General features: G+C 38.5%; 2 protein-coding genes across 2 annotated transcripts in view; one reads left to right on the top strand and one right to left on the bottom strand.

Annotated features, from left to right (window-relative positions):
* Positions 1-8,990: 8,990 nt before the first annotated feature.
* LOC146454592 (uncharacterized) lies at positions 8,991-9,836 on the bottom strand. Its single transcript, XM_085095122.1, has 3 exons — positions 9,714-9,836; positions 9,171-9,253; positions 8,991-9,072 (listed from the first exon to the last, which is right to left on the bottom strand). Exons 1-3 carry the CDS (start codon positions 9,771-9,773, stop codon positions 8,991-8,993), a joined length of 225 nt encoding a protein of 74 aa, XP_084951248.1. The 5' UTR covers positions 9,774-9,836.
* A 1,255-nt stretch (positions 9,837-11,091) lies between these two features.
* Positions 11,092-15,004, top strand: part of LOC146454591 (sulfotransferase 1B1-like) — a 5,520-nt gene continuing 1,607 nt past the window's right edge. Inside the window, exons 1-2 of the mRNA XM_085095271.1 lie at positions 11,092-11,368; positions 13,701-14,042. Of these exons, the coding sequence (XP_084951397.1) occupies positions 11,182-11,368; positions 13,701-14,042 (529 nt within the window). The 5' untranslated portion in view covers positions 11,092-11,181. The remainder of the gene's footprint in view (positions 11,369-13,700; positions 14,043-15,004) is intronic.

Genomic DNA, 15,004 nt, shown 5'->3' with positions numbered 1-15,004 from the left:
TTTGTCTTGAAGCTGGCACGCATGAGGTATTTCACGTGTATTTTATGATTCTACGATATCTACAGCCATCTACAGTATTATACCGGGCCTTAACTACCTTAACACTACAGGGCGACACTGAACCATTTTGACAACTGAATTAACTAAGAAAGACGAAACGTGCGTATCTTGTTAGGGTGCTTTCTATTTGTCAGAACTTGCCGGCCAGCCTGGTAAGTTCGTAAACGGAATATACCAATTTTAAGGATAAGTTTTATCCTAGTCCTTCAAATTTCTTCAAAATAGCACGTAACATTTCCAGAGTGATTGTTACAGCACCATCCCTTGTAAAATGACAGATTAAATTTACAGACTGGCCGGTCTAACCGGCCATTTCTGGCTGATGGAAAACATTCTAAGAGACGGGAAAAACAACATTTTTTCGCAATCTGACGTATCACATGTCAACATTACCACGTACCAGCTAGGCTGAGGGGAAAATTTAGGAACTACAAATATCCATGTAGATTTTTGGGATCTATGAATGCTCACAACATAATTTTAGTTCAGTAAAAGCTCGGTCTCTTTAGGAAACTCAGATTCTATTCCCATCATCAATTTCGACATACAAAATCTACATTAAAATAAATTAAACAGTTACCTTCGTGAGATCCGTGCGGGATAATGTCGCAAATGGGAATTTTTTGATCTCACGGCTTTTTAAACTAAAAGCAACAGTGGAAACCCGAATGACGCTAACTCGCCGAAATCGGTTCGAATCGGCTTGAAAAGCTGGTAAATGGCAAACTATACAAGAAGAAACAGGGTAAGTTGACTTTATTGACAAAACGCTGATATTTTCTACCATCTTACACAAATCCGTTGTATTCCCATACAAATCCTTATAATTCAACGGTTCTCTGATATTGAGCTTGGGCTGCCTGTACATACAGCGGTACAGAAATGAAACTGAGCATTATTAGTCACATTTAAAGCTTTTTAAAACTGATGGGTCTGGCGCCTTCTTAGATTGTGATCTTTTTATTTTCTTACAATTCCCGTCGAAGTCTGCGGGCAAAAAAAGACAGTTGGGGGTATGAGCACACAAACACACAAATAATTCGCATGTCAGCATCCTGCAATTAAGAATAACGCTTTTAATTTAAATTTATCCCTGTTTTATTGTCCATACGCATTTCCCGCTGTTAGTAAAAGGTTATGCGAGCGGCACATGGCAAATTACAATGCCTAATTGTAGCCTGCGTGCAGACGTCTCGTATTTCTTCCTACGTCGAAATTCGAGACGTCTGCACGCAGGCTATCTAAATTGAGTCTCTGTAGCCAAATTTTATAACTCCTTATGCTAATCTATAGTAATTACCATTGTCGGGAGATTGCTAAAGTTTAAGATGTCAGCTTTTCTCGGAAGTTAAAGTGGTAAAGTTAACGCAAATATAAGAATCCTGAAATGGATGAGAAGGGCATGTTATGGCTTATGCGCACTGCAATGTGCACTCTTGTACTCTCCTGGCAAATCGTGTCTGATCCATTAGACGTTTTTGTAGATGAGCTGCATCCGGGAAGAAAATAATATAAGAAGACTGGAGCATTTCATGTTGGAGGCCATTTGGAAAACTAAACTGCACTCAGCATGCATTTAAGGTTCTGTGCAGAACAAGAATATAACTCTGTTTCATCAGTGTTGTACCTGGAGCAGTAGCCTAATAAGAGAATGTTTGTTAAGTAAGATACACAGGTTTCCTTTCTTCTTCCTCTGTTTTTTTTTTTGTCTCTACAGTTCGCACAAGATTAACATGTCATCTCTCAGTTCATCTATTTGTCTGACACTTTGTTATTTGTTCATCTTATTCAGTCTGCATCAAGCTGAAAATAGTGGGTGACTATACACCAGATGCTAACTAATCAGTTGAATTGAGGAAACTTTAAGTCAGCTAATATTCTGATTACTTAATCTAACAATCAGACGAAGGCATGCAAACTTGCCAGAGTGACAGAGTGACATGGATAATTAAGCCGCTAAGTAAAAATTTGGCAAACCTTACTCCCCATATTATTAAACTTGAGAGGATTCAAGTAAGACTTTTGCAAACTTAACACCATTCTTCGGTTTTGTTTTAGCTTTGCTCCCTTTGTTTATGATGGACAAAGTTTTTTTGTAACATAAATTGCATATTACTCATAAATTTAGAGGATGGAAAGATACCTGATAGCTGCAGGTGATAAATTTCTGTTTGATGAGAGTGGAAGCGAAACATATTGTTATGAGCAAATAAAACTGTTTTATTTCTTTAACATTATCAGCCAGCAAACCGGAAGAAACCCCTGTCCTCAAACTATACGATGAAGTCGACGATAAACTGCTTAACTTTTGTGAGGAGGAAGTACTACAGCGAGAGAAATGTTTTCAAGCACTTGTCTACCTCTTGCATAGTAAATGAGCGGTAAAAACTTATCCTGAGTCGAAAGAAGGGAACTAGATTTACATTTAGTTTGTAATGCGATTTAAAGTTACAGCTTTCTGAGTTCAAAAAAATGCCACTTTCTCAGCCTTCTTTTGTAAAGAGCACTAGGTCAAAATTTTTACAAAATGCCCAGTCATTTCTGAGCCTGAATATTCATGCCGTGTTATCGCGCATACAAATGATTGCTTACACACCCAGGCTTACACTTGGATATAATGCAAGGTTGACCTTAATATCTTTTTCGTTGGCGTAGCGCTTTTCTCTCGTGATAATTTAAGCAGTCGGTATTTACCTCCCTGTACGATTTTTGCGCTGAGAAATTCTTCTCTCCTGGCCTCTTATTTCAGCTAACGTTGCAGATAAGACTCGAATTTTAACGACTGCTATACTTTCTTAACACAAATACATTTTAGTTTCACAATGATTATGCTTTTCGTTTGGATCTTGGTATACTGATATCTATTATTGTAAATGGCAATACTTTAAGAAAAACTGCAAAGTCAGGTATACTAGCTTACAAAAACAGAATTTAAAGGCAAAATGTAACATATATCTAGGCACTGCAAGCTCGCTATCCGATCACCTTAGGAGTCACTTTAATGATTTGGAACTTCTTCTGACATATATACCTTTTTGCTTTATCTACGGAGTTCTCAAACGATGCTTACTATATTATTTACTAATATTTTCTTGTTTTTAATCTATAAAACGACGATGTTAGTCATGCAATTTCCTTTTCTGTTTTAATATTAGAAAGAAAACTAAAATGCATCTCAACACCCCACAGATTGTGAGAGTAGCCTGTGAAAGGCTTGGCTGTTTTGTCAAGGAAAATGTCAGAAACTGTACTGTAGCATTGACTGGATTTTCAAGTCTACTCATATTATATTGTCTGAAACTAATTTTGAAAGTATTGATATTACGAAAATGTAGAACTGAACTTAATTTTGAAAGACATACTTACCTCGTAGATGATTACATTGAACTGATCATGAGTTGTTCTTGCTTCGTTAGAAGTTAAAACTAGCAGCAAAACCAGCAATTCACCGGCTTTGCAGACAGGAAGCTCTGACCAAACAGCTGCTATTCCAATTAGCTAATAATAGTTAAAGCTGAAAGGTTTGCGGTATTGAAACGTAACTTAGGCAAAGACAACTGCAATTGTACTTGTTTACATGATTTCAATTTCGATAACAATGACTGTCATCCTACCAAAGTGAACGGACGCAATTTTCCCCCGTTTTTCAGTCGAGCGGAGGCAAGCACGAGGCGCGAGTCACGCGCCCCTCCCGATCGCGCGTAACTCGCACTCCGCGCTCGCTTCGTGCTTGCCTCCGCTCGCCTGAATTGAAAAACGCAAAAAAAAAAATAAATAAAATAAATAAATAAATAAATAATAATAATAATAATAATAATAATAATAATAATAATAATAATAATAATAATAATAATAATAATAATAATAATAATAATAATAATAAATAACGCTGTTTCTGCAGGCTACGTTTTAATGACACTTAATTCCATGTTTGTTAGACAAAGTCCAACGGCGGAGGGAGAAAGGGAGGTCTTTGGAACCTCGAAAGTCGGAGCCCGAAGTATTTTTCCACCAACGGCCCCGAGTTTGTCTGTTTTGCAGCCGTGCAGCCCACCAGCTTTAAGCCTCTAGAGAACCTGAAGCCGTAAAATTCGCACATATGGTTCTTTAGTTACTAATTTCAAATAACAAGTACTCATACCTAGGGGCGTTTTATACGTCTGAAACAGAAGTGTTCTCTTTCAGTAACTACAGTGCAGTGCCATTTTAGCCGGTCCACTTTCTATAGTGGAAAAATCATCGAATTTTAAGATTATACACAATGTAAGGCACCATAAAGCATCTTTTGATGTCATCTTTTCTAAGTTTAAATGTATGTTCAATCTAGTGTTTCACTTATGGCTGCATTTGAATCAAAGATTAGCTGTATTCGTATCACATCGACTCCTTAAAAGGTATCAAGTGCATTATGGGTTATCGGGATAACCCAAACAATGACCGGGAGGGAAATTCAAAAGCTTGTAATTGTATGCAAACCAGGAAGTCATGGAATCCTGCTGGGCCCAGTTGTTCAAAGCCCGATTAATCTAATCCTGGCTTAACGTGAACTTTAATTCGAGTATATTTACTAATCCATAAGGATTCGTCCGAAAGATATTTGTCCTTAAGTTTTGCCTTAGACTTTTCTTTACCACTAGCTTAAAATGAGCCTTTAAAATCACTTTCAATGAGCGAGATGAAAACCTCGGTTAACTTTTAATCGTGGATTAGCGTTAATCGGCTTTTGAACAACCCGGCCCTGGTGCAGAGTGAAAGCTATAAAAACTGAACACGAATTTGTCTTTGGAACCTTGTTCATCAAAAACCTGACATGCAAGATTCACGTGAATAGTTTTTGGTAACAGAATTTCTAAAGTAACTTTGATGAGCTATTCTCGTTGCTGTAACCTATTTTTGCCGAAAAATTTGTTATTTATATTTGTTTCTTCTTTGTTGCACCGAAGGAAAGAAAAATGACCAAATTGATAATCATAGTTTAAGGTGGCTGGCACCGCTTTGCAGCACTCTCCAGCACTTAATCTTTGACGGGTCAATATTCCCACCCTCTATCAACTGATAATGTTATCAAGCAAATGGCTTGGTGAACAAGTTATAGCTATATCCTGGACTTTATGTGTTACCATGGCAACAATATAACCTGTTAAAAATAACACTAAATTTAGCTTCAATTGATTTTAACTAAAAAACGAGCTCTTTTACTATCAAAATGTAATCATCATGTCAAGACACAACGTTTTGCAAAGTTTTTTCTTTTTTTTTTTTTTTTGGGGGGGGGGGGGGGAGGGTTTCATAGCCAAATATTTAAGGTGGCATTCCGTGTACGTCCCACGCCGAAGATGCCCAGAGAGTTTCGAAGTTCTACGCCAAGCGGCTGGCGGTGCGGCTAAATCCTACAGCGGGAGAGAAATCCTGAATATTTTTTGATAACGACGCGGCAGTCCATTTGAAAGGGTAATCTTACGCCAGGCACTACCTACGTGTTACGCCACTCTACGCCAAAGACCACGATCGTGTGCCAGCCGAGCGATTTGGAAACCCACGCCGGAGACTCTTCGGCGAAAAATGCAGCAAATGCGGCCTGGGGTCCGGGGAGGGCAATTTTTTTTTTTACGCCCACTTCAAGATGGCGGACAGTTACCGTGACAGACTGGTAACTAGCAAGTCAAGTAGAGTAACACAACATTACTTCCGGTAAATTCGCGATCGCTTTCGCGTGTTTCCATGGCTTCTCAAGACGTTGTTTTTACCTGTTTTTACACTGAGACACCAGACATCATTAGCGAAATGTAAATTTAATGAGCTGAGATCAATTCAAGTGCGGATAACCTTGTGAAGAATACTTCTCAAATCGCCTCCGAACATTTTTATAGTATGTAGTGTATCGAGCCCCTTTCAACGGCTAACCCAACCTCTACTACCTTTAAAAAATATGTCTCGTACTTTTATAGTGTCACCATTCCTCGAGTGCAGTTCAAAGCTCAGAAGACAGTTTTCTGGTGGGCGTAAAACGAAATCGATTTTCATTTTACGCCCACTTTTTGGGCCCGCGGAAACTAACGAGAAAACTGGGCATGAAAGATTACAAGAAAAGGGACTGGAAATGAATTAAGACATAAATGTTGAACTCTTGTACGGCTCGTTTGAATACGGACAGCTGCTTATACAGAGGGTAATCAAGTGCAATCAAGGTATGCAAAAAGCAACCAATCACAAAACTTGTAAATAGAAAATTGTGCATGTGTTTACATAGACTGATGCAGACACTTGAGGGAGTTTGGGTACCCCTTTGCCTTGCATAAACTTTCAAATTCTCCCAAACTCCCTCAAATGCTGGTTGTAATTGAATGTGTGTTCCTTTAACCTTGTTAATCACAGTCACATCCTCTTACTTGTGATTCTTTAAGCTCAACCACTTCCCTAAATTGTTAACACTTTCCAGAATAATTTTTGCTGATTTTTTGCAATGTTACTTGCAAGATCATGCTTTCTTTTCTGTACCTTTGGTCGTTTCCTGACACGAAATCTAAGACTAAACCGATCAAATTCATCACTGTCATTGCCCTCATCCTCAGCCTTTCTTGTAAATGGTTTTGGAGGTCAGTCTGCTCGAGTTTTCTTCATCCTTCAGGAAATCCCCTTTCTTCACTGGCCTGTTACTGTAGATTGCACCTAGCTTTCTTCTTTTTCCAATCCTTTTTTTTTTGGTTGTAGTCTGGAATCTGGTAAGGTGACGGCTTGCAAAAGTATGTAGCGCAGATGCAATTCGAGGTATCACGCTACAGGTACTCCCTTCTTTGAGTTTTTCATACCTTGAAACAAACTAGCTGACTCCCACAATAAAATTTTCATCCCCACTCTTTAATTTTGAAACAATGTCATTGCACACTTCATAGACCTTTGTCTAAAGACCTTCTGCTATGGGGTGGATTGGATGCATTTCATCAATACTGTCAACTTGACTGCTGTTGTCTGTAATGTCTGTTAAGTCTAGTGATGGTGTGGTTAAATCTAATGAACATTGGGGTCAAGCACTGATTGTCCATTGAAGCAGACTCCATTTTGAGTTGCTTCCTCTTCCACATTTTTCTGGTGTACACCGTCTGCCTGCTAATAACTAACAAAGTAATTAATGCTGGCTGTTAAATTATTCTGATCTTGTTTCTAACTTGTCACCCCCCTTTGGAACCCACAATAACTATATAACTGTATAATTTGGAATTTTATTGCATCGCTTGCAAGGTGAAGTGAATCCTGTGCTCTGATTGGCTACTCACCTGATCAAGATGGAGCCATCTTGCCCACTTAGGATTACCTGTTACCCGTTTACTCATGGATGCATATAATAAATCTTTTATTGGCCAAGCTTAGGTCAAGATGGCAGAATATTGGCCTTGTTCTATTGTTGGCAAAATTATTGATCGTCCTGTCCCTAAATTGTACCGATGCCCCCCCCCCCCCAAACCCCTCCCCCCCTACACACATGCACATCTTTTTAGGCTGGGATCCCTCCTTTTAAATTAAGGCTAATCTCTTTTGTATCATGATTATTTTGAAGGACGTAAAAAGAAGATAAGCCTCTTGCCCAAGAGCTTCGTTATGTGATACACAAGAAACCTGCAAAAAAATGTAAAAGTAAGAAACTGTATGTATGGCTTTAACATACCACTTCATCATTCATACAGAACCACCTCTGGTCCACCTTGCAGTAGCTATAATGGTGGCCACATTTGCACTTAGTACCACTATGTACAACAACACTTTGCAACTTGTACATATTGCTGTTCTATGTAAGCAAAAAATTATAGTATAAACAATTAGAGAAGGGATAATCTTAACTATTTCTATAGTTGTGTACCCTTTCTTAGATAAACATTTAAATGGTAATACAGTGGAACCTCTCAAATACTGGTATAGGCAACCTCCTATTTAATGTCAGGAAAAGTGGTTGGCTAAAAGAGGTGGTCACTGTCAGAGAGCCTGCAGACTGTAATGTTGTTAATTCTAACCTGAATCAATTTCTATAAATGGGGATGGATATGGCAAGTGGAAGTTGTGGGAAACATGAACAGAAGGCAAGTGTTTCATCAGCTAGTGGCCTGTTTCAGGTTATCCCAAAACTTTCACAAATGTTACCATGAAAATAAGGAAAGTATGAATTTATACATCTTTTCTATAGAGTTACAGTTAAACAACCAACCAAAATAAATACAAGGGAGTATTTCTTTCAAGCTGTTGGTAGGACTGCTGTAATTGGTCAGTGGTGTTGCGCATGGGAACGAGTGTGAGTTGTGTGTAAAAAACATGGCCGACAGCCTGAATAAAGTATGATCGTTGTGTTAGCCAAGTTGTTCCTGTTCATACCTGTATCAGCTGGTCAACAAAGCTAAGTGGACTATTTCATCACTTTTCCTTTTTGAATGTCAACCCAGTTTATTTGTAGAGATCAAAATTACTACAATCAAACTTCCCATAAGTGAACACCTCCCATAAGCGGACACCTTTGGGACCAAGCACAGGTGTCTGCTTTTGAGAGGTGTCCACTTACGGGAGCTGTGCATTGGCGGAGGTTCAACTATAATACTAATATTCTTAAAAGAAAGCTATATACCGGTAATGATAGTACAGACAATAATTAGGGTATGTCACTACTTACAGCTTTTCTAACAAAATGATATTTTACTTTCTTATTGTATCAAAAATAATAATACCTTTGATGGCTCATTCAGTAGTAAGCAGTCAAACCATGCAGGGTATATAAATTTCTTCCTCAATTTGTTATTTCCTATTCTCTCAAATCTGCAATATATTATTGCAAATATTAGGGAAAAAAGGATCCCTTGTCTTTAGAGTTCAGGTATTAAATACAAGAAGCTAAGACAAAAATCTCCACAAAATTATGTAACTTTCAAAACCAATTCTTCGAAATAAACCTACCTTTTTAAATGGAATGTGAGGACTTTGGACCATTTACCAACAAATTGGTCTTTCTCAGCCCTGGTCAGCTCATTACACCTGTGTACAACACCAAGCACAATAGGTATTGTGGGCACACGCAAACACAATCTAATATGATCTCTGTGAGACATATTGCAAATTCATGACTTCCTAACCTTTCGCAGAAGCATCGATTGTCCCCATCAAGAATTTTTGTCTGTATATTATCGAGTGCTTCAACCAGTGATTGGGAGGACCCCTATTTTATAATAAGAAAAGATAATTCCATTTGACTATGTATGGTGATGGTTAAGAGGCCATGATAGGAAACGTTTTTGTAAATGAGAAAATTGAATAAATTGTTAATATTAAAATGTAGTTACTGTTTGCACAAATATGACCAAAATTCTTGATGATTGACACAAATCCTTTATGCATAGCCCATCATTGTTGATTACTGTGCTTTGCTATAACATGCCAAATCCGAAATTGAAATCACTGCCGACAGTTGCATTTTTCGCTACCGTCAATGACTGCACTGGAAGCTTTAGAAACAAAGTAACAGGATCAATAGGTCACGCTCGTGCACGGTGATTGGTGGATTTTGATCCACTTTGTTTGATTGATGGCAGGAAAAAAATCAACCATCTGCTCATGCAGTGTTTTGTATTTCAGATTCCACCTGTTATTGAAAAGTGCAAGTTAACCGTTACATCTACCTGTATGTCGATACTGTTATTTAACATGGTGATTGTTCTGCTGCTGACATGTTGGCACATTGTACACTTTACTGAAGTGGAGAATAAAATAGCATATTTGGAGATATTGACTTTGTTTATCTGTGCAAAATTACTACTGTCACATACCTCATGCAAACATGGGCACTGTTATTTTTGTTTGTTATAGTAACTAGAATACTTCTCAATGGGAAGCCCATTAATAACTAGGCGTGGCCTATTAGTTAGCCCACTAGGGGTCAAATCCTCCACCCTGCCACTATCTGGATTTTTCTTCCATAGTCTCAAATTCAACTACTCTACAATTTGTAAATAGCCTTCATTGGTCAGCATCCCGCCAGTTGGTTATAACATGGTGCTGGAAAGTCATTAGGGGCAGCCATGATTCACATTTGTGGCATTAATTTATTCATTTATTGTTATTATTTTTTTTATCATTATTTGTTATTTTTGTATTATTTTAATAATTGCATGTATACAAACCTGTACTGGTTAGCTCTCCTCCAATTTCTTCATGGAAGTGACAGGCACCACTAAACACAGACCACCAGCCTTAAGTGGAAGTGTATCATTACTCTATAAAGTATTGGTTTAATCATGTTTTATGTCTAGCTGTATAAGGTACAGCTTTACTGACACTCACTTGTCAACTGATAACGCCATGTCCAATCGATCGCACAGAAAACTAGTGTAAACAGAGAAATAGAAGAATTTTCCACGAGTGTGACAAATTACAGCGAAATGGAAACAATTTTGCCGCCAAAACTTACATATCTCTTAGTTACCAGCTACCCAACGAACGATCGCACTTTTTTCATGCCCAGTTTCTTCGTTAGTTTCCGCGGGCCCAAAAAGTGGGCGTAAAATGAAAATCGATTTCGTTTTACGCCCACCAGAAAAATGTCTTCTGAGCTTTGAACTGTACTCAAGGAATGGTGACACTATAAAAGTTCGAGACATATTTTTTAAAGGTAGTAGAGGTTGGGTTAGCCGTAGAAAGGGGCTCGATACACTAAAGACTATAAAAATGTTCGGAGGCGATTTGAGAAGTATTCTTCACAAGGTTATCCGCACTTTAATTGATCTCAGCTCATTAAAGTTACATTTCGCTAATGATGTCTGGTGTCTCAGTGTAAAAACAGGTAAAAACGACGTCTTGAGAAGCCGTGGAAACACGCGAAAGCGATCGCGAAATTACCGGAAGTAATGTTGTGTTACTCTACTTGACTTGCTAGTTACCAGTCTGTCACGGTAACTGTCCGCCATCTTGAAGTGGGCGTAAAAAAAAAAATTGCCCGGGGAGGATCCTCCACCCTACTCCCCTTAGGAACGCGCACATCACTTCTCCCCAGATTCCTCTCGTCACGACATTTAAAGATGGCGGATGAAGGATACTGAAAATCCTGTCTCACTTACTCCGGCTGGTATTTCGTTATCTTTATAGCGTCCAATGGCCAGTGAGAGTTTTCCAGTCTTCCAAGAGCGGGAAGGTGAATGGACCTCACCAAGCATGTTCTTCTTGGAAGGAATTCCAATTCTCCAATTATTCACTCAGGACCCCGCTGCTCTGCACGATCTCATTGTGAATTTCCAGACGAGAGCCGACGATGTGTTCGTTGTGAGTTACCCTAAATCAGGTATGAAGAGGGCGATATCTCAATATTGTTACACGAGCATACAGCACTGGAATGGGCCCCGGAAAAAACCGGAAGTTAACTTTCCCTTACAAAGTTTATAAATCAACATGAGGTTACTGCTATCAGAGGGTCCCCAATAGGTTTTTCGGGATCCGGTATTTGGCTTTTTTAAAGGTCGGGATTCGGGATTTTAGCAGAAAAGAGCGACGATATTCGGGAGTAGAATTAGGGACGGGACACCGGATTTGACGATTTTACGAAGCGGGATGCGGGAAATGTTACTCTAAAGAAACGAGATCCGGGAAGTCAGGTGTCAAAAATGTACAATGAAAATCTAGTTGTCACCGTCCTGGACGAGAAAAGAAATTTACGGGTCCTATATCTTTACAGATAAAATTTCTTCACTGCTCCCTGAGACTTTGCAGTTAACTTGAGCCGTTAAGCCTAAACAAATCAGTGACAAATGCCACAGAGCTTGCGTACACAACGGCATAAAAGAACTAATTCAAACGGCTCCGAATAATAAGAAAACCTTCATTCGGTAAATTTGAGTAGTTTCCTTCATGATCAAAATCACTGGGTCAGTGGCAGAGAGATCTCACCATATTTTGATGGAAAATGAAAATCTCATAAACGTACTCAGGAAGGCACTTAATCCAGAAGTCTAAGGTACCTTAAGCAACCAGCGGGAGTTGTGTTTGGCCTGTCATCTTTTTAAATATTTGTTGTAGTCCCACGTTGTGGTACGTGAGTAGCAATGCTCTTCAGACTTTGATGGCCATTATATCCCTGACAGAAACGTTTTCCAAGGGTTAACTTGATACGAAAGGCAGCCTTCACCATTCAATTGAAAGAAAAAAAGGAAAAAGAACAAGCTCTATAAAGAAATTGCTAACCGACTTATAGTTGACTCGCGTGATTCGCGGAAACTTTGAAAACGTCAGTAAATAAACGATGTCGTCGTTATGGTGGAAATAAATGGAAGAAATAATCTTACAGCTAATTTCTTGGTGACCAAAGACCAGTGCAAAGATCAGTGCTCAGATTTGCAGTTGGAATTTACATCCAACTGAAAATGTCTTTTTTCGGCAAGGTAAGGGACTTATGACCTGACCAGGATCGAGATTGGGCTAAAACAGCAGTCGGGATAATTTACGGGATTGAGGGAAAATTATGTCCGGGATGGCGGGATTGAAGAACCCTATTGGGGACCCTCATCAGATACTGCTTTGGCTGCCTCTGATCAGACACTGACATTCCTGCAAAAACATAGGGCCTTTTCTGATCCTAGGTTAGGAGCTAAAACTTTTCAATCAGCTCAATCTGGCGGGGCATACAGTCAGGCAAAAATACAGCCACTTAATAAGCCTCTACAGCTTTCTTGTTACAGTGGTTTTGAAGCCAGTGGCATAACACAATGTCCTTAGTTAAAGGTATAGCTTGTTCTGGTACTATCAATTTGTTAAACTATCCCTTTGTTAGGTGTTTGTCATTCATTCTAGAAGGTAGCTAGTTCACTGATTATATTTGTGAGATGCTACAGCTGCTGTATTGGCTACAGGCCTCATTGTACCGGCCAAAAAGAAGATTGGGAAAGGAAGGCAGATGCTGTTTTAAATAGTCTGGCTACATTGCCAAGAGACTTGCTTAAGTATCCAACTAAGCAGGTCTAAACAGCAAAAGTAAAAATGATTTTTTTGAAAGGAAATTAAACACTTTCACTGGTGCTACCAGTTACCCGGACTAAGCTGAGGTGAAGACACCATTTTCAACTTAGATGTTGATTCACCTTGGTGTGAGTAAAGGCAAGCATACTTTGTACTCTTGGTAGGCTTTGCTTTGTTGTAGGTGGCTCTGTATACCCTGTCTAAATTGAAAGTGGTTGTATTAAAAGACTTCTCCCAAAGTTCTATGATTATAATCAGCAAAAGCCTTATTTTTGTGTCTTAACATTGACAGAGTTGTTACAATAACATCTATCTTTTTAATAATTATATTAACATTAATTTTATGCTTTATTGTTCATATAAACATCAGAGCTTTGCAAATCTGATGATAACTTATGCCAGTTTTCTGATGCAATCTACTCCAGGATCGTGTTGAAAATTGGTTTTCATATGAGGGTATTTAAACTAAACTGCTATTAACAGCAGAGTGAAAGTAAGTACTGCAGTTTTTGTAAATACTGTAGTATTGTAAGTAATGTAGTTAAGCGAGTACTGTACACGGTATGTATTAAACAGTTGATGAAAATTAAAAAAAAATAGCAGCAGAGTAAAAGGTTTTGTATGTTAAGCCACTCATCAATTCAACTTTTGTCTTTCTCTTTTAGGCACAACCTGGATGCAGGAGATATTGTGGCAGTTGTATAACAATGGCGAAATCAGCTCAAGAAAGATATTTGAAAGAGTTCCAATGTTGGAACGTGGAACTAGCCCCAACCGGCCTGACCCTAGAACTGTCCCCAGTCCCCGCCTTCTTCACACTCACCTTACCTGTGATGTCATATTACCTAAAGGAGGTTGTGGTGAAACCAGGTGCAAGTACATATACATAGCACGAAATCCAAAAGATGTTGCAGTGTCATATTATGAATTTATGAGCGATTTTGATTCAGGGGTGGGATATAATGGCCCATTGGAGTTCTTCGGAAAGTTATTTGTAGAAGGAAAAGGTGAGACTAATCAAATAGCTGGGCTTGATATTACAAGTAGGTAAAAAATGACCCAGAGAACAAATAAAAGAGGAGGCTGAGTTATACTCAACATTCATTAAAGAACACTTTAAGATCATTGTGAGTCATGTCCTTGAGGACTAGGGGTTCATTCATTGCATATGCAAACTGGGAAATACGAAAATTGGGGGGAGTCAATCTCGGTAGAAGAAAGAACATGCTTAACCCTTTCCCTACCGAGTTTTTTTGGCCCATTTTTCCAAAACGGTAAATAAAAACCCAGCTTGCTAATGTAATATACCATTTCAAAGGTCTTGATGAGTGTAATTCATTTCTGAAATCAAGATAACTAAAGGAAGTCAGATCTTTGATAGAAATGGTTTTAAAACGAAAAAATTCAAAACAACAAAATTTCACTGATCGACTCATGTGATAGGTATACTGTAGCTTATTTTGCAGCTTTGAATGCATAGAACACTCTGGAATATGTGAGAGTCTGTAAATGCATTGAATGAAAATATTCCACAAATTGTAGGGGTGGTAAACCACATCATAGATACCAGAGGGTAGCATTTTTGCCTTTGAAATGCAAAGATCTTGCCAAGCCCAATTTGCCAACAAAATTTCACTGTAATTGAGCAAATACTGACCAAGTTATGAGTTCAGGACCCACTATAGTGAGTCTCGGTAGGGAAAGGGTTAACATGCAAATGAAGGACAAATGAGGACAAACTGCATTTCTTGATGTATTGCCAAGGGTATAATAACGTTCGATCTCCATTTCAAATATCAATGCTTTTTTTGCCAACTGAAGTGATGAAGACAAAATTAGGTATTTATTCACCCTAGACAATGAAAATACCTCTCAAATAGTGGTTCAATGTACTCATTTAATGTAACGGTTCCAGAACAGAAAAAAAGATCCTCAAATCAGAATTGAATTAATGAATAATTATTGTTTT

The sequence above is a fragment of the Pavona decussata genome, unplaced genomic scaffold (genome assembly GCF_977016875.1).
Source record: "Pavona decussata unplaced genomic scaffold, jaPavDecu1.1 SCAFFOLD_300, whole genome shotgun sequence".
NCBI lineage: Eukaryota > Metazoa > Cnidaria > Anthozoa > Scleractinia > Agariciidae > Pavona > Pavona decussata.
The sequence above is the reverse complement of the archived record's forward strand: the minus strand, read 5'-3'. Positions and strand labels throughout refer to the sequence as shown.